General features: G+C 38.6%; 2 protein-coding genes across 4 annotated transcripts; both read right to left on the reverse strand.

Moving 5' to 3' along the window:
• Positions 1-1,989: 1,989 nt before the first annotated feature.
• LOC117763096 (troponin I, fast skeletal muscle-like) lies at positions 1,990-11,933 on the reverse strand. 3 transcript variants are annotated; one of them, XM_034587991.1, is made up of 7 exons: positions 11,828-11,933; positions 6,158-6,196; positions 5,668-5,704; positions 5,433-5,561; positions 5,001-5,090; positions 3,986-4,162; positions 1,990-3,019 (listed from the first exon to the last, which is right to left on the reverse strand). In XM_034587991.1, the coding sequence occupies exons 2-7, from the start codon at positions 6,166-6,168 to the stop codon at positions 2,939-2,941; spliced, it is 525 nt and encodes a 174-aa protein (XP_034443882.1). In that variant the 5' UTR covers positions 6,169-6,196; positions 11,828-11,933; the 3' UTR covers positions 1,990-2,938. The 3 variants fall into 3 exon arrangements, with proteins under 3 accessions (XP_034443882.1, XP_034443883.1, XP_034443881.1); XM_034587992.1 differs by having other exon boundaries at positions 6,158-6,193; positions 11,828-11,907; XM_034587990.1 differs by lacking the exons at positions 6,158-6,196; positions 11,828-11,933 and having other exon boundaries at positions 5,668-5,718.
• A 2,944-nt stretch (positions 11,934-14,877) lies between these two features.
• LOC117763095 (troponin I, fast skeletal muscle-like) lies at positions 14,878-21,206 on the reverse strand. The gene is made up of 7 exons (XM_034587989.1): positions 21,026-21,206; positions 18,955-18,987; positions 18,669-18,705; positions 17,612-17,740; positions 16,721-16,810; positions 15,873-16,049; positions 14,878-15,103 (listed from the first exon to the last, which is right to left on the reverse strand). The coding sequence occupies exons 2-7, from the start codon at positions 18,960-18,962 to the stop codon at positions 15,008-15,010; spliced, it is 537 nt and encodes a 178-aa protein (XP_034443880.1). The 5' UTR covers positions 18,963-18,987; positions 21,026-21,206; the 3' UTR covers positions 14,878-15,007.
• Between the last annotated feature and the right edge of the window lie 1,215 nt (positions 21,207-22,421).

Genomic DNA, 22,421 nt, shown 5'->3' on the forward strand with positions numbered 1-22,421 from the left:
ATATTAATGGCAATCAGAGAACAGCACTGTCATGGCTTGGTTGCTGAGTTTTTACCTTTGGATAAGATTCTAATAGGGAATTTCCAGTTGATGCTGTGAGCTATGTGGCTTCTACAGAAACAAACACTGCATTTTGCTTCCTGCTGCTTCAAATTACCGACATTTAATCAGGGTTTTATTATATTTTGTGAGATGTCAACAAAATGCCACATCGCATCTTTTTGGAAGAACACCTGCCCCTTCCCAAACCAAAGCAGCAGATGAATCTGAAGCCACCCTCAGCATCCACATAAGTTTATTTTATTGGTTTCCAGATTTCCAGAGAGGAGCATATAGTGTCATGGAGGAGAGAGTTGGTTTGACAACAACAGTAAACTGATGAACATACCTTAGGTCCTGTAACAGTTAGCTGACCTGGGGGTGAAAAGAGAGAAAAGGCAGTGAACATTAAGGAAAACATGACCAACATCCTAAATAATGATAATTGAGTAAATTAATTACCTCATCTGCTCCAACTGGAAATAAGACTGAGACTTCTCCATTTGTAATTACATGTTACAATAGCATAAAAACCCTGAGTGTAAGATTTAGGTGAAATTGATCTATTGGCAGAAATTGAATATAAAATGTGTTTCCACTAGTGTGTTTCATCTAAATTGTACGAATCGTTGTTTTCTTTACCCTAGAATGAGCCCTTTATATTTAAATACTTTATATATACATCAGGAGCGGGTCCTCTCTACGGAGGCTGCCATTTTTTTTACAGTGACTAAAACATCTTCTGAGTTTTCATGACAACTGAATGCTACCAGAGGTTCTCTTTCAGGTTTGGAAGGGGAGGGTGAGGTGAGGGGTATTCAGCTGCAACATAAAACTTCACCACTAGATGTCACTAAATTGTACACACTGAACCTTTAACTCCAAAATGATACATCCACTGATTCACAAAAATCAACTCTACATTATTACACAATAATATTATCATCCCAGTTTGCTCTCCCATTTGACAACATACAATTTAAAGATAAAAGTTAAAAACTCAATATTAAACACTCAAAAATGTAATTCCTTTGAAGGTTAAATGATGACTTTTTATATTTATACCAAAATATTTTCTGTCTTTGGGTTAACTAATGTTATCTATAATAGTGGACAGAGCTAATGGTTAGCTAGTTGTTAGTTGCTGGTTACAACTGTTGAAGTATGAATATCGTGGATAAAAGAAGAAGAATTAGTTTATTCTCTGTTGCCTGCTAATATATATATACTTTGAACCAACTTCTCACTGAGAGAACGGAGAAGAAGGTGAGGAGCATCCTCGCCAACAACTCCCATCCTCTCAGCAGCCAGTTTGAGCTTCTGAACTTTGGTAGTCCTTCTGGCGACAAACAATATTTTTTTGAGGTTTTTTATCCCGTGTGCTATTCTTAACTCTGTCTTAGCCCTGCAAGTGTTGCACTTTTACCCTCAAAACCAAACTGCACTTTTAGCTGTTTTAACTGCTTTTAAACAGTTTTTTACCCAATTTGTAACACAGTATAGTGACTGTTGACCATGAACCCACAGAAACTGAACTGCTTTTTTAATTTTAATGTATTGTCCTTTCATCTCTTTGTCTGATTCAATGTTGTACTGAGCCGAAGGTAATTTTCCACCCTTGGTGGACAATTAAGTTCTATTCATTCATTCATATATTTAGATAAGGAGAAAAAATCACCATAAAATGCATTAGTGAAAATAATGCTACATAAAGACATGTAGCATCAACTCTAAAGAAGTTATGGTCTAAGTTTAGCAGGATGAGAGAGAAGCTGACATTTTATGTCGGGTACATTATTTCTATTTACCTCAAAAAATGCGAGCAGCGGACCAAACTCTCCAAAAACCTGAGGTTATAATTGAAAACAGGCTAATGGGTTTTCATTTAATTCAAGTTGTAGATCAACTACTGTGAACTAAAACAGAACAAAACAAATCCGAGACTCTGAACAAGATTAACATGAAGCTTTTGTATTTAATGTGACTGCAACAAGATGAGAATAAGATCATCGCATTTGTGATTAGTAAAGAAAAGATGACATGATGTTGTCGGGGACAGACTGTGGACTGAATTATACCTCTGCAGTTAGACTTGCAGTAGCTAGCAGGTTTACAGCGTTTTGCTTCATTTGAATCATGATTGCTAGCTTGTCATGCTAACGTACGGCTTTGTCACTTTCCCTCTTCACACTGGGCCTTAAGTGCTTTTACTTACAACACATCAAAAGCATAGAGGCAGACATTCAGTGAAAGAAAAACCTGATATCAAATATTTGAAACTAAATAAACCTAAACCCAACCTGCGCATAAAGCCTCAAACAAACGGCCTTATCACGACCAAATAGTGGGGTCTACTTGTGAATTATGCAGTGCCACAGTGCTATTATATGAGGATGGTACATTGTACACATTTGACATTTTTATGCAGAGGTATAAATCAGAGCACAAGCAGGTTTGATTCACTAGTCATGTACCAAGAGACGTTAGAAGATACAATACATCAAAAGCAGTTTAAATCCAACTTAAGAGTTTTGTTCCAAAGTGAGATATCCAAAACTACAAAACTAAAAACACACAAAAAACCTCTAACCCAGCTGTGCCTTATCTAGCTCAGATCACATTACAGATTTTCAATAGTACTTCAGTGAAACTTTTCATTTAATTCATTTTTTTAAACAGTTAAGATTTATCCGATTAAGGCCCTTTATCACTTACTGTACCATATCAGAACAGTTTATCACTATCACCTCCACAGCTGTCACGTCTTACCTGTTCCGTAAAGGTAAACGTTAAAGTGGATATGCTGCATTTTGGAATAAAACTCTTCAGTTACAAAGACATGAGACAAGAATTCTGTCCTGAAAACCACTCTTAATCCTTAATCAGTGACAGATGGCATTTAACTATCAAACATCTTCTTCCTATCAGACTTGTCTTCGATGTTCTTACGCCAGTCTCCCACATCGCGCAGCTGCTTGTCCTGTGAACACAGATGATATTTATTTCAGAGTTATTTTACATTACATAATAACCTGTATTATATACAAAAAAGAAGAAAAACATAGCAAATAAGAATGTTAACCATAATAAGCTACGTTGTTATCATATAAATCAGTGGTGCTTTATTTGAGTGTTTCTATGTTATGCTACTTTATCTTCTATTCCTCCAAATTTCAGATGGAGCTACTTTTTACTTCATTACTTTTATCTAAGAAATGCAGTAACTGTTAGCTTTCGGATTGATAGACTTGTAAAATACAATACAAAATCCCAATACAGAAAAATGGTTTAAAGGTTCAGTGTGTAAGATTTAGGTGAAAGGGATCTATTGGCAGACATTTTATATAAAATAATCCTAGTGATGTTCTCACTAGTGTGTTTCATCTAAATTGTATGAATTGTTGTTTTCTCTATGAAGGCTGCCATGTTTTACTGTAGCTCAGACTGGACAAACTAAACAGCTTTTGAGTTTTGAAGGCTAACTGAAGGCTAACACAGGTTCTCCTTCATGTTTTGAAGGACAGGGTGAGGTGAGGGATATTCAACTGCAACATGCAACTTCACCACTAGATGTCACTAAATTCTACACACTAAACCTTTAAGGGACGTTTGTCACAGGTTTCAGATGTGTGATCTATGAGTCATTTGCGGCTTCTTCTATGAATGTCTGAATGTGGGCAAGATTAATTTCTTATGACCTAAAAAACGAATTCAGTTATGTTATCTTTTATAATGTGGCCTAAGTATAGAAATCATTCAACCTTCTGTTTGACTGTTGGATCTCTTTTTAACGTTCCCATTTAATCTTACCATATTTTAGCATCAAACTCAAGTGTCATAACAAAAAAACAAGATGTAAGTTGTGAGCCCTGCCTGCTGGTTCACCAAATACTCCGCAGCTGTATAGAGTTTGAGAATGAGGACCACTGTAGAAGAAGCAACTCACCTCCTCTTTCACCTCCTTCTTGACCTGCTTCAGGTTGGCCCTCAGATCCATGTTGACTGTGTGCTTGGAGCCCAGCAGAGCTTTCAGCATGGCATCAGCAGACATACGCACTTTCTTCAGCCGAGGTCTCTTGAACTTTCCTCTCAGATCCACAATCTTGATGTTGAGATCTCTGACCTGTAGGAAGATTCAAGACAAAAGGACACATTAATTCTTATTGTAGGTCACATTGTGTTTTTAACATTTTGCGGGTATAGTTGTTTTGTGTCCTCAAACAGGGTAGTATTGGCCTGCTGGAAGGTGAGGCTGGTACATTTCTCATATCAAAGTATGAAATGAGATATAATCTGTTTCCCTGTGCAATTGTGACGTTGTCAGTGTGATGGGTCAAGCGGATCAGGCCCTGGCCTTTAGAAGGAGTACTTCTGGAGGACGCATAGTCGCATTCCCATAGATTATGCAGCCCAATAACGGAACGTTTCAGCCTTTACCGTCCCTCCTGTTAAAGGGATTCGGAGGGACTGATGAAATGAAATTGTTTTTTATTTGTTAAGATACAGTAAAGATGCTTTGAGATGGCCTAACTAGTTTTCTGTCATGATTTCCTGTGTGGCAGAAAAACCAGCCCAACCCTCACCGACTCACTCTGAGGGGGTCCCTATAAATGGTCTCTAAAGACTGCACAACCCACCATGTGTATTTCACTGGTACTCCCTCCATTAAAAAAACACTTCTGAATTTGTGAATACATAATGACACAACCTTTTTCAAATGTAGTTTTGAAAAAACTACACTTCTTATATTTGGGCCAATACAGCATTACTGAACCTGCACGGACAATAGACTGCATTATAACTGTAATATAATGTTAGTAGTCAAAAATAATATTACTGCACCCAAATCTAAAAGTTAACATAACTTTTGAAAAGTTAATTGCATGAGTCAGTCATGAATATGAACAGCTCAGAGACCTGCTGAAATCAAAACTGTGAGCAGGCCTGAAAACGTGTCTCACCTCATTGAGCACCATGTTGAGCTTGAACTCTATGCAGTACCTCTCCTCTTCGCTGATGTCAATCTGCTCATGAAATTTCTCGCAAAGTTCCTGTAGAAGAAAAAAGAGTACTGTAAATGTCACTTTTTGTTGAGTTTGCAGTGTGCCTGAAGTAAAGTTCAACCCTAATCCTAACCCTAGGCATTAAACAAACTAATTTGTGCTGATCTCAAATATTTTCATCTTGTATTAATACTTTAAGTTCAGAGTCAAATCTTTGCTAATACATGTGCTTACCATTATAGACATGTATGAAATTGTTCAAATTGTGTTGTTAGATATTTATGAACAGGATTTCAGAGATGACTAAAGCCTGACTCCAGAACCCAGTAATAACCCTGCCAGCAGCTTATCCCGGACTGACCCGGGACAGTCTGTTCTGTTTTCTCTCACCAGAAGCTCGTCCTTGGAGTATGGAATATCCAGAGAGGGACATTTGTCTGCCAGGAACTTCTCCCTCTCACCAACCTTCACTCCGGCCTCGGCATCCAACAAAGTATTGGCCACCACCAGCATACAGCTCTGCAGATCACAGTGTCATACAACCTTAAGTACATTAAGCAAAAATCTCAAAGTAAGCAAGAGAAACACAGCAGTATCTCTTCTCCACTATTTATTCATTTCTTACCTTCAGAGTATGCTTACGCCTCGCAGACAGTCTTTTCCTGCAGACAAACATGAAGACATTCATCAGATTTAGGGGAATTAAAGGAGGTTTATTATACATTTTTCACAATTCCATCATTATCATTTATTTAACAGAATCATCCAGTGATGATGTAAATATTGAGTTGATACTGTTTTATAACTTTTGTTAATTTGATGCTGTTGTCGCTGGTAATTTTTGATCACTTCCAAATGTGGCTTGTGTCACATGTGTCATGTGTGTGGAAGCCATGTATGCATAAATATCAAATGGACGGTGTTAAGAAAAAGCATGAAATGGATCTATTTCAAAGCAAACACAGAGTTAGACTATTATGGTATGTATGTGCAAGATGTTCAGCAATCTGCATGACTCGTTCCTTGGCTCATTGGCCATTTTGCCATCAACAACATCAGCAATCATCAAACAAGCAGCACAATATTCATTATTAAGTTTGATTATAAGTACTTACTCAGTGGCCATGTTTGCTGCAGGATCCTGCTGTTATCTGCTTGAAAAACAAAAAGGGTAGATTGAAACATTTTTTTTTTACCTTTAGATATGTGATAAAACAGAGACATTGCTGGAGTTTGTCCACCATCACACAAGCAATACATCTGTACCAATATTATCAACTCGCAAGAGACACACAAAGCAAATACACTTAGTGTTTCAGCAACAACAAACAGGACACTGTTATTTTGTATTGAAATTAAGTGTAAACTGTCATCTGCTGCTTGAGGTCACCTTTATCTGCATTTTATCAAATAGCTGAGCTTTCTTTTGATCATATGACGTAAGGATTGATTTGCAGCAGTCGGTAAACATCATGTTCTATTTAGGGATCACCTGGTCATATTTATGTAATTCATGGTGACTGGTCAATATATGCAGGAAAGTGTGCGAACATTTCTTCTCATTATTATAAACTCATTATTCAGATATTGTTATGTTACATTATTGGGTAAAACTATTTTGAATAATGTTGGGTTTAGTGAAGAACAGTGATTATGTTAATTATCACCATGCTTTAGGTGAAAAATCTAATCCAATATACAGTATTTGGTGATGTTGTTGGGTCTTTGGATGGAGAGTTTCCACTTTTGCTCCAGCCTTACTATGGATACATAAATAAGAAAATTAGTGGAAAATAATATTAGCACCAATGTCCCTGTATATCAACAAAATGGCCCCTGAAGAGGATCATAGGATCTCTAACAAGGCTGAGATTGGTGAGATTTAAGAATTCATTGAACTATAAAGGTCCTTAATTGTCTACCTGTCCATATTGGCTCATTTCAACAGGCTCGAGAAAATCTATTTGGCTCTTTACAACATGTGGTGAGGACGGAACCGTACTGCGAGCACAGTGCACCCGGACAACTGACATGCCAGGGCTTTCAGAATGGTGAAACTCAAGTGCACATTCTATGCTGTCACCGAAATATTGCTGGAGCTGATCGGGAGCAGCCAACTCCAGCTGGGCACAGTAATCAGCGACCACCCAAAGGTACAGTACATCCTTTTTATTTCGGTAAGCTGCCAGGTGAGGCCTCTTTGGAAAAAACTGTTGGCAGGGTATGCTATCCTACTGGAAGATACTTTTGACATTAAGGGGTACTGTAATAATGACAGAGTGTACAATGATTGGTTCAGCTACATGAATGTCAGGTTCCTTGCCCTACCTGCGGCCATCTCTACCCCAGGCTGCCCACATGACGTATAATAAAACACGAGTCATCAGACCAGGCCATTGGCCCATGGTCCACTTCTGATGCTAACATGCCCAATGTAAAACATTTCAACAGTGGACCAGGGTCGACAGGGGCACTATGACTGGTCTGCGTCTACACAGACCCATATGCAGCAAGCTGCGATGCACTGTGTTCTGAGAACTTTCAACCATGATCAGAATTAACTTTTGAGGGATTAGACATTGCAGGCTCTATGCTCCCTATATGTACATCAATGACTCTTGGGTGTAAATGATCCTTTTGTTGGTAACCAAGGTGTCCTTCTCTGTACCACTTTTGGTAGATACCAATGTATCATGGGAGCACCCCACAAGACCTGCTATTTTTGAGATGCTTTGACCCAGTTTTCTAATGTCACAATTGGCCTTCGTCGGTTGCTCACATCCTTAAACTTGCACATATTTCCTGCTGCCAACTGAGAACTTGAACTTTCTGCCTAATATATTCCACAGAGTAACAGATATATAACAAAAAATCCAAGTTATTTACATCTGTCAGTGTTTTTAATGTTGTAGCTGATCTGTGTTTACGCTATCCAACTGCATCATATTGAGGTCATGTCTCTCCTGTTTCTCTCGTACCGTAGAAGCTCACCTCTCTCACATTTCATGATTGGATCCAGCTAATTCTATCTTAAGACATCATTTTGATTCCAGGAGGTTTCAATTAACTGATCTTTGTAACCAAGGCCATGTTGATGTCCCCAAAACTATATTTAAACACACTAAGAGTGGGGCTCAGGGGACAGGGGTCCAGCACTGTGGTCCAGTCATAAACAGCGCAAAGAGCATGACTCATTATAACTTAAATGATCTCCTGACTGGTCTTTGAGCGCCACCAAGCGGCAAAATGTAGCCTACACTTTTCCAACCTTCGACTTTTGCCCTACGCGGAACTTGGATGTGAATGCTAACATGCTATTTTTTAGCTTGTTAAGTTAACATGGCTAAACATGTGTTCACTATGACATGCTTAAATGGGTATTTTAACAAGGTACCACGAAATGTTACAAGATTTAAGGAGATTTTAGCATGTTAGCATAGCATGCTAACATTATTAGGTCAAACTCTACATTACTTTGAATAAAAAATAAGATTTCTCTTAAACTGAATGAATCCCTTTCACCCATAGCTTTAGTTTGAGTCTAATGTTAATATGCTGTGCTAACACTAGCAATGCTAAATATTAAATGCTTGTATGTTACATAACTTGGACAGCTTTAGCATGCTAAATGTGAACAGAACACTGTAGCCAGCTTAAATTACAATAACATGGCAACTTTATCAATATTGACATTCTTAATCTAACCTTTTAGTAATGTCCAAAATGTGCTACATTTATATATATATAAAAAATGCTAATTGTCAGTATCTCCACAAAGCATTTAGAGCATGTAACAATCTCGTGTACTTATGTATGATAAGAACTACAGTGGTATCTTCCTCTACAAAGCTAATAACCCCATCATTCATAGTCACTCGCTGATTATTCTCCAAATTGTTAGATTTATTCAGTATGACACACTTTTCAAACTTGAGGTAGCTAGAAATATAAATATTTGAAACTTGTTTGGTAGTGATGTAGAGCATATTACTTCATATTTGATATTTGCTAAACATTTTGCAAATATAGAAAACATTGCTGTATTAACATCCAAACATTCTACACACAGTCTTGTGTATGACCAGATCAAAAAAAAAAGTTCCCATCAAGTACAGTGCACACAGCACATTATAAATGGCAGCTTCACTATATTTTCATCCAGTACAGAATACAAATCTGAAACAGGTTCCCTGTGATTTGATAAAGCACAACTTTATTTAGCAAAAAGCACCATGTGAACAAGAAATAGTGCTAAGCTCGAAGTGTCAAATATGAAAAAGCAGCCGTCACAGGGGAACTTGTTGCATGCTTTGCCGAGTCTCATACCAGCAGGCAGCACCATGATGTTGGGTACGGAACTAGAATTTCTAAATATATACAACAGAAGTTGACAAACCTGCATTTTTTGTTTTGCTAATCCAAGGTTAAGGCAAATAGCATATCAAAGGATATACTTTGATACTGTTTTACAGTTAGTAAAACCAAGTCACAAGGCCATTAAAGTCGAGTTCACACTACACAACTATCATCAACTAACGACAACGACCACGACTATTGCTGCACAGTTCGTACTGCAGAATTTTCCGTTGTGTGATCGGGAGTCTTGCTGTCTATGTGAGTTCATGCTTCATGACTAACTGAGAACAAGGGTTCACACACTTCACTATCTTTTACCAGGAGAAACCTCCAACTGACATCTCCTGACATTTCTTCTAGCACCACAGGTTTGCATTTGTAGTTTCAAGTTGAATGTCTCAACAAATATCAGTAGCTTTTCATCTAGCTTTTCCATCAAGTCAAAATTATTTTTTGTCAGGTTTTTGACCATATTCCTCCAAAACTAATGGCGCTCCCATCAGCCACAGCTACACTATTTTTCCTAGCAAACAAGTCTCTAAACTTCAATACTTTAAATTAAAGCAAGAAATCTATAAACAGATACAAGTACTGTGGGTAAAGTGACCCTTTAAGTACCAGCCTTGAGGGATCTGAGGCCACTACCAGGGGTACTCAGAGGCCAGATAGTTGCCGCCTGAGCTGCTTGTAATGTTTAGGAGCTGTGACAGTGCAATGGATTAAAACTCTATTCCTGGAGCCACAGCTGTTCCTAACTTCTTCGCCATGGAGACAAAAAAACATGACAGCGGGCTGTTCTTAAAAGAAAAGACGTCTGGCAACCACTGCAGGCATCCCAAAACACATAGCTGGCCCAGGATCAAATGGCTGTCGTCTGTGAAACAGTCGGGGTATCTCCGAGCCGACAATGTATTTTCAGACACTCGACACTCTGAGGACATAGTAACACATTGCTCTGGAGACAAGATAACATCGTCAGAGTTAAATTTGTGCCATGATTTTTGTCTTAAGAAATTGATAGTGGGTGTTACGGGTGGAATTGTCTTTGGAGGGAGGAAGGTGGCAGGGTTTGTTGTAACCCAACACCATCCCTCGCACAGCCACGACATTAGAGCATTTCACAAAAATAACCTGCCGCTGGGTTTACCTCAGATGCACAAACACTTCATCTGCTGTACACCCAGCGAAATACAGACAGGAAGGTACAATAGCATTCGATATGTCATATCTGAAAGAGAAGACATCTAAAATAAATCTTGATCAGGTCTTTTAAACTACTTTATCAAAGAAATCTTTATTTGTGGAGTTCAAAAAACCAAAAATATAACAAGTCTAGAAAAGACATTACAGTTTTGACCAAGTTTTCCTCCTAAGAGTGAAAACTTTGTAACAATTTATCTAGAGAATGCAGCATAAACGATTTATTTTAAGTTTAACTCTATAAATTTAATTTCTATTTAATCTTTAAAAAAAAAAGAATCTCAAAGACATTTTGTTGATCAGGTCCATACATTTACAGAAACCACAAAAAAAACCACTCAAAGACTAAAACAAAATCTCTTGTAAAAGGTCATCCATTGTAGGAATCTTGTTTTGACAAAGGCAGAATAAAGTGTCACTGTTGCCAACACACTGCAACATTTGTGAAGGAAACAGGCTAAATCTGGTGGGCAGGGATTTAAGTGAAGTGTAAAGTGAAGACAGAGACCGAGGTTGGCAGCCGCTACAGATTAGTCCAGGTTTTCCACACGCAACCCTCGGTGGTGACAGGAGGATAAACACTAACGGCTCGATTTTCAACTTCATGCCTTGTTGTGGTGTTCCTTTACAGCACAGCTCATCAACAGGCCGTACATCACAGGTTTGCCACAACCGCAGATGGAACTCACGTCCTCATATTTCTAAGCTAACACAGAAATGACTCCTTTAACCACTGAACTCCAGATAAAACACAACAGTAAGAGTTGTAATAGTCAATGAAACTGAAAGAAAGCTGACATTTTTCCATGTGTCCTCAATTCACAGAGCACATCGACTACTAATTGTTCATATGGCTAAAATTCTCCATACTCGACAATTAAGTCCTGTTAAAACACTCCAATCGCAAAGTTTGCCAATTTAACACGGCTACACACCGACCACATTCATTTCACATTGATGTAACCTCTGGTTGAAAGCCAACACCAGCCAGTCACACTCTGCGTTTAGTCTCATGACCGTGTGAGTAACCTTTTTCTACAACCTTCCGCTGACACAAACCAAACATAAATTCCCAACAAATATATCGATGAGGCAAAGTATTTAAAATAACGCCAAAGAACAATCAACAAAAGCAACCAAAAAGCCACAATGCCGCATGCTTCTAGACTTCATCACCCTTCAACACACTAAAACAATAGCAAAGAGGCCAAAGAGAAAGATGTTCTTACTTTAATCGAGCAGACTTGTCAGAGTCCCAGAGACACAGACCCAGGCAGAGAAGTGTTAAGAAGGTATATATTGCAATCTCTGAAGGCCCTGTAAATCCTCCACTTTCTCTTTATGGAAGTGGATTACTAGACAAACCAATGAGCTGGCAAGGTCATGAAATACAGTACAGTGTCATCTGCCCCTTTCCTCTGAGCGCCTCATTATAAATAACCCGCCCTTTAAGATTCTTATCTGTATTATCTTGTACCATCGAGGTCCTGATGCACAAAATGAAGCAAAGTGATTAAACCACAGAGGCATTTTGTAATTAAAAGTTAATATATATACAACAGAAGTTATTTAAAGGTTTGATATCATAGGAAAACCCTCACTGACAAGATACAGCAAAAGTGCAGTTGTATATTAATCTGGAAACATTTTATATTTCATATTCTAGTTCACATTTCCACCAACATAGAGTGGAGAATGTATTCCATGTTTTCCATGCTGCATGGAGCTGAAGCTTTGGCACTTGGTTTGGTGTTATGAGATTATAATGGGCATTCACATGATGGCAGAAATATGAGGCCGGACATCTGTGGGGAGTTTGTGCAGCTTGACAAAGAGATAGTTGCAAATTTAGTCAAGCACAATGGCTTTTTAAAGACCTATCAGTGAACCTCATGGCTGCAGTGTTTATGAGCTGATGTCAAACAAGCCTTTCAACAGTATCGGAAGTAAAACAATGATTTTTACTGTTGTTTGGTGTTTCTCTTTGTTAGGCTTTTAGATTTTGCTAATGGAGCAGTCATTATCTTTATGTCTTGATAACAGATTGTACCTATAATGAAAAGACTTAAGTAAATTTAACTCACACAACAGTTGCAGCAGAAGTGGAGCCGTCCTAGAGTCAGCTTGATACCTGAAAAGACAAAACCATGATGTCACGTTAATGTTAACTCAATTATACAAGGTAATATCAAAATTAAACATCTAGGAAGTCTGATAAAGGCCAAAAACACAATTACACTTTAGGCCCCTGTTTATTATTTATGAGCATTAAACATTTAATAAATAGTGTATAACACAGTGTAATGTAGTTTTAAACAGATATCATATTTGTTATGTATATTGATACACAGAATACATCAACAATCACAACTCTTCTATGAACATGTAATTTCTTTAATTTAACTATGTGCTCACCAGCTTCCACTTGTGTATGTTCACAGACGGAGTTAGTTATCGGCAAATCAACCTAAAAATCCTTACAACTACATTATAGTGTTATAAATGCTTATAACTAAAACTAAATGCTTATATACCGCCTTTTAAGACAAATGTTAAAATCAACTAATAATAACAAATAAATACAGTAATATTGGTAAAAAAGACTTACCGATGATCTTTTCCTGGAGAATGTTGAGAAATGTTGTGCACACATCAAAACCTGAGAAGTGTCCAATAATAACTGCAGTTCAAAGAGTTCATATGAAGGGAAACATCATTTGTATGTGGTCGTGTGTCTCGATGTTTCTCACTATACAATTACACCTCCTTCTAGGATGTAATGAAGATGACACGTCTTTAAACTTGGGTCAGTCTTACATCATTAGCGGCTTTGCACATCATAAAACAGGAAGAACCAAGTAAGAAGCATGGATGGATTACCAAACGCACCTACTAGTCACTTCATGCAGGCTCTGACGTATGGCGCCCTTAACCTCTAAGACCCTGCACTAGAGCCACTGTATGAAAGTGAGTGAGAATATGTCCTCCTTGAAGGTCACAGAGCTCAATTATAAGTAAATTACCACATAGAGACAAAACAAGCAGCAACGCTACGGCGTAGCTTCGACACAGAGGCATTAATTGGGCTTGACACCAGTGCCAAATGGAATATTAATTTGAATTTGAATCTTCCTATCTTGCGTTGATAAGGTGAACATTTTAAAATAAAATTTCTGTTTGTTTTGGAAACTAAATGCATGTGCACACACAACGCAGGCTGCATCCAAGTCTTTCTTATGAGGATTCAGTGAAGGTTTTTTCTTGATTTTTCAAAGCAAACAGTGCTTAACAACATGTATTTTGGCATTTGCACTTTACAATTTTATTACCTTTTAATATCCTATTTGAACGCAATACATTCTAATAAAGTTACTTACTACTCTGACTCAAGTACTTATTTTAGATATTTTACTTCTACTTGAGTCATTATATTTATAAAGTAACAATACTTTTACTTGAGTATTGTTACTGTTTACTCTACCAACCGCTGCAGAAAACACATTTTCCAAGATATTTCTGCAGTTAAGAGGGAGACAATCATACATTTATACTGATCAGAGATTTATTTACGATTTGTCCAGATGAAATTATGTTATTACACTATAAAAAAATTAGCATTGCCTGATAGGGGTATAGCAGGCACAGGGTATGAGTTGCTCCGCAGTTGTTACATGAATCAGTAAATTGGATCATCACTATGAATATTAATCACTATTCCAATGCATTGAACTTCTTTTACCAACATAAAATGGTGTCAAGAAAATACAATATTTATCTCATAACAATCAAGTGAGTCTATTTTCTACTTAAAGAAGATAATTTAGCTTGCTTTGATTTATAAAAGGTCTGTAGCACTGTCCTAATGACAACTCAAAGCACTTTACCATACAAGTCACATCCACCCATTCACACACATACATACAAAGCATCTATGTGCAGCACTTTCTCCACAACACATCATTCACACACTGCTGGCCCAGATGTCAGGGGCAAATTGGGGTTCAGTATCTTGCTCAATGACACTTTGGCATGCGGAATGGGAGAGACAGGGATCAAACCGCCAACCTTCTGGTTAGCCGACGCCCCTTTGTATATCCCCTGTTATTTTCATATTTTCATTTAGACTCAAAATGACCTTAGGTAAGACCGACTCTCGAATTTGTAAAAATTAGAATGATTAATATTCATAGTCTTTAGAGTATTTCAGTTGTATGTTTGGATACAGTATGTTTACGACAAACGTGTAAAACCAAGTAAACATAAGGAAACATCTCCTTCAGCAGGTTTTACTTCTTTATTTGACAGAACTTTTCACAGCTTACATATTAATTGTCTGAATGGTAGTTTGAACCAGTGCAGTCAGTGGAAAACAGAGACTACAAATTCTGCAGCTTTGTTAAGACGCTGACTTAAGCCTCGGACTCAAACATCTTCTTTCTGCCATCCATACCAGCTTTGTCTTCAATGTTTTTACGCCAGTCGCCGACGTCACGCAGTTCCTTATCCTGAAACACCAAGACGACAGGAAATGGATCAGGATCAGGTGGTTTCAGGAAACATGACTTTACTTAACTCAACAAATCAGAAATTATATGTAAAAATCTGCATCAAAGAATCAAAAGTTCAACATCTGGCCAAGGCTGGACATCTGGAGGTAGATATAGATTAGGTGAATGGGTCATGGGTGTGTTCCGGAGTGTGGTTGGTGTGTTGGTGGCTGACGGCCACTTCCTATTTAAGATGGCTTCTAATCTTCACAAAATGTTTGCGTCGAAGCAAAATAAATCACTGATTGCAAGTTGGACAGCGTGCGGGAAATGAATAAACTGGATTGACATTTCCCAGTCTCTTTTTAAAAGCTGGTGGATTAGTCAGGTAGTAAGAAAGAAGACTGCAGAGTGATATTGGCCATCTGTGTGTGTAGGCTTGTGCAATCGCCTTATCAGCTGCATTTCACTGTGCAATGAAGTCAGTAGCTGAGAATTTGTGTCACATGACCACACCTCATTATACAACCAAGATGGTCACAAGCATATTTGCTTGTTAAACAACATTTGTGCGGGACAAGAAAACGGAAAACAGAGTCGGTCTGAAACTAGCAAAGAAAGTTGCCTTGTGCTCTGCCCCGCTCTGTGCTAGTTAGATAGGGCGTGTTGTTTGGTACATCACTTTATTCACAGGCCTCTGTGTGTGTCTGCCAATAATAACATTCTGCAAGCAGCAGCTGCAAACACATTTACACTGCACATGTGAATGAACCAGCCAGCTCCTCACCTCCTCTTTCACCTCCTTCTTGACCTGCTTCAGGTTGGCCCTCAGGTCCATGTTAACTGTGTGTTTGGAGCCCAGCAGAGCTTTCAACATGGCGTCAGCGGACATACGCACTTTCCTCAGGACAGGCTTCTTGAATTTGCCCATCAGGTCCTGAACTTTGATCTTCAGGTCATCGATCTAGAAGGTGAAAAGCGGTGATAGATAACCAGTGCGAAAATGAAGCCTGGTGGTCCCAATTTACTTCAATTATATTGGATTTGGCTGCAACACTGTTTACCACTAGTGGTGGGTAGATAATGAGTGAATTTTCGTTTTTCAGTGAACTATCCCTTTAAGAAAGGTTATAGGGTCAATAAAATCTATAGCAAACCTCACCAGTCTCCACTTTAGTTACCTTTTTATTCTGCCTGTTGTCTTGTTTCCTGTTTTATTTTGTCACTTCACTTCCTGATCCCTCTGTGTTACCCTCTGTCCTGTTATTTTGAGCATGACCCTGTCTCAGTGTCTGTGGGTTGTGTCTCTCACCAGTGTCATATCACCCTGTGGGGAGCATTACTGTTCCCTTAATCACTTTATTCATATTTTCCCAGAACTCCATACAGCATTTTTTATAAAGGGCACAGCTAATTTGGGTTCAGTGTATTGCTCAAGGTCATTTCGACACAGGGACAGGAGGGATCGAAACAACAACCTTACCGTGACATGGTCGCTATCTTTGGTAAACCATGGAACCTCTGCTACATTTTAAAATACAATTATGTAGGTTTGAACTATGAGTTTGTTCTGACTGAACCACTGAAGGTTCTGCAGGATTTATGTTAAATTATTTATCAATAAGAATAATCTACCTCCTTGTCGGACTTGTTGACTTTCACCTCCAGGTTGTATCTATCCTCATCGATCACGTCGATCTTGTGGTGGATCTCCCTGCACAGCTCCTGAACACAAACATCGGTAAAATGTCATGATGCCAAAGTAATGCAGTGTACACAGATTATTTTAATATTCTTTTTTTCAGCACATACAAGATAAGATGGTAAATATTCCTTATTGCCATCAGGGTTTGATGATAAGTTGCTAACCACCAGCAGATGTTCAGAGGGATTACTAGTAGATGTCATGGACATCTTAGTGTCAGTGGGTGTTATGGTCTTTTAATCACATGACACCCTCTGAGAAGGCAGGACCATCACATACTGATTAGACCTGTGTGTGTGTCCCTAACATCGTTGGGCCCCGTTGGGGTCTGTCCTCCTTCAAAGTTAAGCATAACATCAACTAAATCTGATCATCTGACCCCCCCCCCCCACCCCCACCCCCCCCCCACCCAAGTTATTTGTTAACATCACATCATCTTACGAAGCAGCAGAGCCCTTTATGGCACGGTGGTGTGGTGGTTTGCGCCAGGGTCTCTCTGTGTGGAGTTTGCATGTTTTCTCTGTATTAGAGTGGGATTAGATTTTAATTGGAGACTCTAATTTGACTGTGAATGTGAATGGTTGTTTGTCTCTACATATGTTGGCCCTCTGATACGCTGGGGAGCTGCTCTCGCCCAATGTAAGAGGTGATTGGCTCCAGCTCCCCCACGTGACCCGCAAAGGAAGTTGTTTAGATAATAGACATGATATGATTTCAGTCAATATTGTGAACCCAGTATCATAAGTCAACTATCAACATGAATGTGTTTAATGGGTGATCATGTGTTGCTGTGTGTTTCTATGCGTTGGTGTTTGACATGCCTGCAGCTCCTGCATGCTCCTGGGCATGGAGACAGCAGGACAGTTCTCCTCCATGTACCTCCCCCTCTCCTCCTCTTGCTCCTTCTCCTCCTCCTCTAGCAAACCTTTGGCGATGGACAGCATCAAACTCTGCAGAGGAAACAGCCCGATAACGTGAAAACATGAAGGCACATCCAATATTGTTGATGCTACAAAATGCTGATTTAATCAATTTGTGTTATCTGTTGCTGTGAAAACATTTTTCTAGCAACCAATTTGTCATTTACGGAGCCCCGAAAGGTCATGGTGGGGATATTTCTGGGGATTCATTTGTTTTGAGTTATCTTGCAATATTTTTGCAATACTTCACAATACTTTTTTCCTTCTAAGCCATAAGTAATGGAGTTAGCCTCGGACTTAACCTGTACGGGCACAAGACCAAACTAATCAAGTCCGACCTGAACCCAACAGCCATTCTGTTTTTTGTTTTTGTGTCTGTGATGTGATTAGAATGTAGCTTGCTTATGCTGGTCACTAGATTATGTCGCAGCTAGTCTGTGTTTAATATGATTAAAAGTTGAATAAGTGATTGTGTTCTACAGTCAGTGAACGTCATGACAGTGTCCGAACCTGACCTGAGCCTGATGCAGTCAATGAAAGCTGCACTGAGTTTGTGTTTCTGTCTCTGACACACATGGTTATTGCTTGTTTTCCCCCATAACAGACAAAAATCCGCCCAACCAATGTTCAGATTCTCAGATTCTCAGAGTTCTCTCCAGGAGAACACAGTACAGTAATCTGCAGGGTGCTGTCTGATTCAATCAGAACCAGTTACTGTACTCAGGACAACTGGGTAGATACAGATGACGTTACATGATTGGAACAGGAACCTCTTGCAAGATGAAGCAAAACATATTGCGTACGAAACTATTGCGAGGTAACGCAAAACATTTAGAGGGAATGCAAAAGTGATCCTCAAAGATTTCTGGTTGTGACCCTGCGGGGCTCCGTAGCAAATCACCTCTGCTTGCTTTACAAAACACTATAAAACAACAATGTTTTATACAAGGACTTTTACCTTTATGTGATGCTTGCGACTCGAGGACATTTTTTTTCTGAGGAGAAAAAACAGTCACAATGTTATTGTGATTCATATAAATGATTTTGTAATCATAAATATGCAAAGTAAATATGCAATTTTTTTTCTTTTTGGATGGTTTTAAGGCTAAAATTAAAATGAGATGAAACACAAATATTTGCACAAACACTTATGGAATATGGAGAATCATGTTTGAAGCGAGCTTATCATTAGAGGAGCAAAATCGAAAGAACTTGAATATATGAATAAGACCAGGGTTACTTACTCTGACATGTTGACGTTTGTTTGGCTTCAAACCCTGCACAAAAAAACAACGTTCCTTTTCTAAATACTGAAATGTAAAGACAGACGACTGGAGAGACAGGTGAAAACTGTCATAGGTGGTTATTTATCAGGAAAAGTTATTAACAGTGTGGCTAACACAAACAGGGAAACAGGACACGAGATGAATGTGGGGTCAGGCTGAAGAGGAACAGGACTGGAATCCCTCTGTTTAGTCTCTCGGGGATAATGGCTCCACTCAGAGGAAACCCAACACTGGCTCCCGGCTCAGTGGTCAGCCTTGACTGAGGAAAAAACCCTCTTGTCTAAATTAGGGCAAAGATCTGGGGTCCATTTGTCTCCCTACGGGCATCCCTGTCTGTCTTCTGGAAGATTATCAGCAAACACCTGATACCTCCTCTGTTGCTACAAACATCTCAAACATTAGACATCTTCTCCTAAAATAGAGACCCGATCAGACGGAAAACAGAACTGAAGCCTCTTACATCTTTAACTAAATGTCGAAAAGATGTCACAGCCATGATTTCTTGTTTTAGTTTTCAATATGTCAAAACTTTAAGGTTAGGGTTTGGGTTTTTTTTGTGCCTGAACCCAGAAAATGTGTCTGATCTGGTATTTCTCTTAAAACTGTGTTTTTAATAACAGACAGAAGGGATCAGGAGCAGCTCAGGCTGATACTGTTCCATCAAATAATTACAGAAGCAGCACTAAACCCCACTGTGCAGATCAATGAAAACATTTTTTGCTCCCAATACTGATCAGAATCCTTTGACACAGAAAAAGTGGCAGTACCAAGTGAGCCTGTGGATCTAAATTTCAAATAACAGATGAAAGAAGGTTTAGAAATAGATTCGGCTTCATATCACCAACATAATCCATCAAAAAGAAAAAAAACATAGCTGGCTCTGATCCTCCAGATTCAGGCCTTTGACACAGAGTGTCGATACTAGTAATGTCTGGTGCAATATTTCTCATCCGACACTGTTTGAGTCTTAGTTTTTTCAACAGAATAATGAAGAAAAGATGAGAAATGCTTCAGGATTAAAGTAGCCGTTAAAAGTTACAGACTTGAGACAAGAACTGACCCAGCAGATTGACAGTAAAGATCCCCAGTAAAAACCACAGCAGCTTAATGGACTCATTGACACATTAGCCATGACAACAGATCCGGTCCCTACAAGAAAGTTTTGCCATTTTATGACTGACTTAGTGTATTTCAATGGTTCCAATTATGCTTTATTGTTACGATTCAATTATTTCATATTTTATATTGGATTTATACATTGTAATTTTCAATATAAAACGTCAGTACACTTGTATAGTTATACAGTGATAGTCTAAATGATTTTTATTTAAAACAGGAAGAAATTCTGGAAGAAAACTTTTAAACTATTAAAGATGTTTCATTCTTTCATAAATTATGTTAATATAAACTGATGATTGTGATTCGGATGTTTTGCCTTGAGACCAGAGGAGCTCACATGTAGATCTTATTGAAATTTACGTTTAAAAAACTTTTATATATGTACTATTAATTAAAATATAGAATATATAATGCAATATATATATATATTACAATGTAAAATATAGAAAATATACAGACACACCATAATTAAATAACTAATAGCATCCTTGATAATGAAATGTGATAGGAACATCAATGCAGATTATTGCGAAACTTCCTGTTATTGTATGTGATTAAACATGAAGCCAGAGATCACTCTATCAAATCTGACACATAAAATCTATTCAAACAGTTTGTGATGACAGCGATAAACACTGGGACTATCACTTTCCAGCTCGAGTCAATTTTCACCAACACACCTCATCACTGACCGTAGGCTATTAATGTTAAAATAAAACAACATCATCACCTTCATCCGACAGTCACAGATTCTAAAGAGCTGGATTATTTTTTAATTCTGTTTATCCAAAACATCCAAAACAACAAATACATTTATAATCTGCCAAACAACTGGATCAACAAGTTTCCATAAGAATCCAATATGTGCTAAGAAATCCGCTGCAGCAGAGAAAAGACAAAGATTTCTCACCTTTTGGCCAGAGTTGGAAATGGAGCAGAGCAACAGAGGTGGGCAGCAGATCCGTTTTGGAACTAAAAGTCTGTTTATATTGTATTCCCCAAAAGCAAAGGAAACCCCAGCTTTCTCTTTATGGAAGTAGATTTTCTTAGAGACCAATGGGCTCACCAGCAATCTTATATCTGGCCTCCCCTCCGCTCTTAAATCTCCTCCCTATCAGACCATTATAAATAACCCCCAGCCTTCTGATTGTTTTACTGATTGCATTATTTCCCCCTGAGCCCCAAAAGGAAAGTGCTCACAGAAGGAGGAGGTGAAAATGAGGAGAACTAGAAGGTGATATTTCTCAATACACCAAATATGATTAAATATGAACACTGCTTTAGACTTGTTGTTTAAGGGAAGGATGACTCTGAGGCAGGCTTTAGTGAAGGAAACCAGGGAACAGCGGTGATGAAAGTTGAGGAGACAGCAGGTGGGAGGGAGTGGAGTTTCAAGACGGTCATTTAAGACACGCTTAATGGAGGCTGTTAAGAAGCTGTTAACAGGAGCTGCCGAGTGAAGGAGTGAAAGTGAGAGGAGGGAGACACGGCAGGGAGAGAGACCTCCCTGAACTCAGAACACTCAGGATTTTTCTGCAGGAAGAACCAAGTAAGAAAGGGCAGCAGGAGTATTTCTTTCATTTGGCCTGTGAAAAGATTTCAGGGGCTTGTTCTGCTCAGTGTTGACCCTTGAGGTTGGCAGGCAGCACACATGGGTTGCTGTACCCGTTAGACAAGCTTGACAAAGACTCTGCTTTTCTAGAGAACGAACCTCGACTTGACGCCACCATTGTACAAGTTCAGTTAAGCAGTAACATTTTGAGTAACAGCAACAGAAAACTCTCCATCTCAGACATGTGGGAAAGCAGGAAATGAAAACAGCACAGATCACATTGGTGCCATATTCTTCATTGAAATGTCATGACGTTGCAGCTATGAATAGTGTCCTATTTATAGCAATAAACATGGCAGACTAATTTTCAGATTCACAGTAATGCAGATGTTGCATTCACTAAAAACAAAGGACTCTATTGTATTATTTTATATTTTTGGAAAAGTACAATTTATAACATTAAATATATAACACATGCTGCAGGGACAGAGACAGACCAAAAGTTGTTAAAGAAAGTGTCCTTGGTGCCATCATTATAAAAGAAGTGAAACTTGAATATTTGATGTGCACTATGTGTCTACAGTGATAGTGTTGTAACATTTAATGTAACAGTTTGAGAAGTTTGCAGCTTTCTAAAGGCAACTACCACACAACCTCCGACACCTCCACCTCCAAGTCCTCCAACTACAGAGGCTACATCCATACTGCCACATGTTCTAGTTTGAAAACAGTGTCCTTTTGAGACAGTGTTTTT

This window comes from Hippoglossus hippoglossus, chromosome 6 (genome assembly GCF_009819705.1).
Source record: "Hippoglossus hippoglossus isolate fHipHip1 chromosome 6, fHipHip1.pri, whole genome shotgun sequence".
Taxonomy (NCBI): domain Eukaryota; kingdom Metazoa; phylum Chordata; class Actinopteri; order Pleuronectiformes; family Pleuronectidae; genus Hippoglossus; species Hippoglossus hippoglossus.